Source organism: Trichoplax adhaerens, genomic scaffold, assembly GCF_000150275.1.
Source record: "Trichoplax adhaerens TRIADscaffold_108 genomic scaffold, whole genome shotgun sequence".
In the NCBI taxonomy this organism is placed as follows: domain Eukaryota; kingdom Metazoa; phylum Placozoa; class Uniplacotomia; order Trichoplacea; family Trichoplacidae; genus Trichoplax; species Trichoplax adhaerens.
In genome coordinates, this window is record NW_002061043.1 from 9,325 (window position 1) to 10,477 (window position 1,153).

At 34.1% G+C, this 1,153-nt stretch overlaps 1 protein-coding gene across 1 annotated transcript; it reads right to left on the minus strand.

Annotated features, from left to right (window-relative positions):
- Nucleotides 1-505: 505 nt before the first annotated feature.
- On the minus strand, nucleotides 506-847 carry TRIADDRAFT_7742 (uncharacterized protein; the record flags this gene model as incomplete). Its single annotated transcript, XM_002118456.1, has 1 exon — nucleotides 506-847. A coding segment is annotated over one exon (342 nt), but the record flags the coding sequence as incomplete, so codon positions are not given.
- Nucleotides 848-1,153: the final 306 nt, after the last annotated feature.

A 1,153-nucleotide genomic window follows, 5' to 3' on the forward strand; every position in this document is an offset into this window, starting at 1 on the left:
CGTTTTTCACAAAAATAACGGTATAATAGAACTGTAGGATAAATTTATATCACCAATCAGCATTAAATATGCGTACAGCATTTAAAATAGGAGATTGAACTAAATGATAAACAAATTGTTTACATTATTCCATAAAATAGCATCGAAATAACAGTATTTACATCATACCCAGCCAAATAGGTTCTAGTAAATGTTGGAATTCGATTGACGTTGCGTTGATAATGTGGTTAGAGATGTCATATTTCATTGATATGCATCAGTAATAGATGATTTTGTATCAGTAATGTCAAAGTCGGAATTTAACTTTTGCTTGTTACTGAGATCAGGAATAAGAAAAATATAAACTAATAGGTAGGTTATCATCGGCTTAAAGTTGCCGGTGCTCTGATTTTTGTCTTTTACTAACTGATAATCGCATGACCTTCGTTTCTCGTGACTGCAAACCACAGCGGTGCTCTGAGATTTCTTTTACTATCTGAAGTGAGAACACATACCATAAAGATTTTCGAAATCTTGAGGTAAATCCAGCGTATATTAACGGATTAGCTGCACTGTTGCAATAACTTACTAAATGGCTTACAGCATAAATAAAGAAGAAAGTTATACGAGTTTGGTTGGTTACTGCTCCGTACGCAATAATAAAGAAGCAAATAAATAATGGTATCCAACACATTATAAATGTGACCGATACTAGTAACATCATTTTAATGGTTTTGCGATTAGCTTTACCATAGGCTCGATTATAGTGAAGATTAGCTTTATTGTTACGTCGGTGTATCTCATATAAAATTAATGAGTATATGCAGACAACAATAAGTAAGGGAGTGATAAAAAGGATGACAAATATCGCAATCGTATAGATTCGTAAAGACTCCATTTGCTGATTTGGATCAGTTGAAAATTCGATACCACATTGGGGGTAACCTGGCACTGATGTATCATATTGAGTGTAAATAATAGAAGGCAAAGCAAACGAAAATGCTATAATGAAAATGATCAAAGTCACTAAACCTTTCTTGCCTTGCTTTGGGTTAGGATTAGCTGCTTGTAGTACAACAAAATAACGATCGATAGCTATAGCTACCATAGTTGTAATTGAGCCTGCTGCAAATAAAAATGGTAGGCCAAGCGTAATACGGCATAAAACTGGACC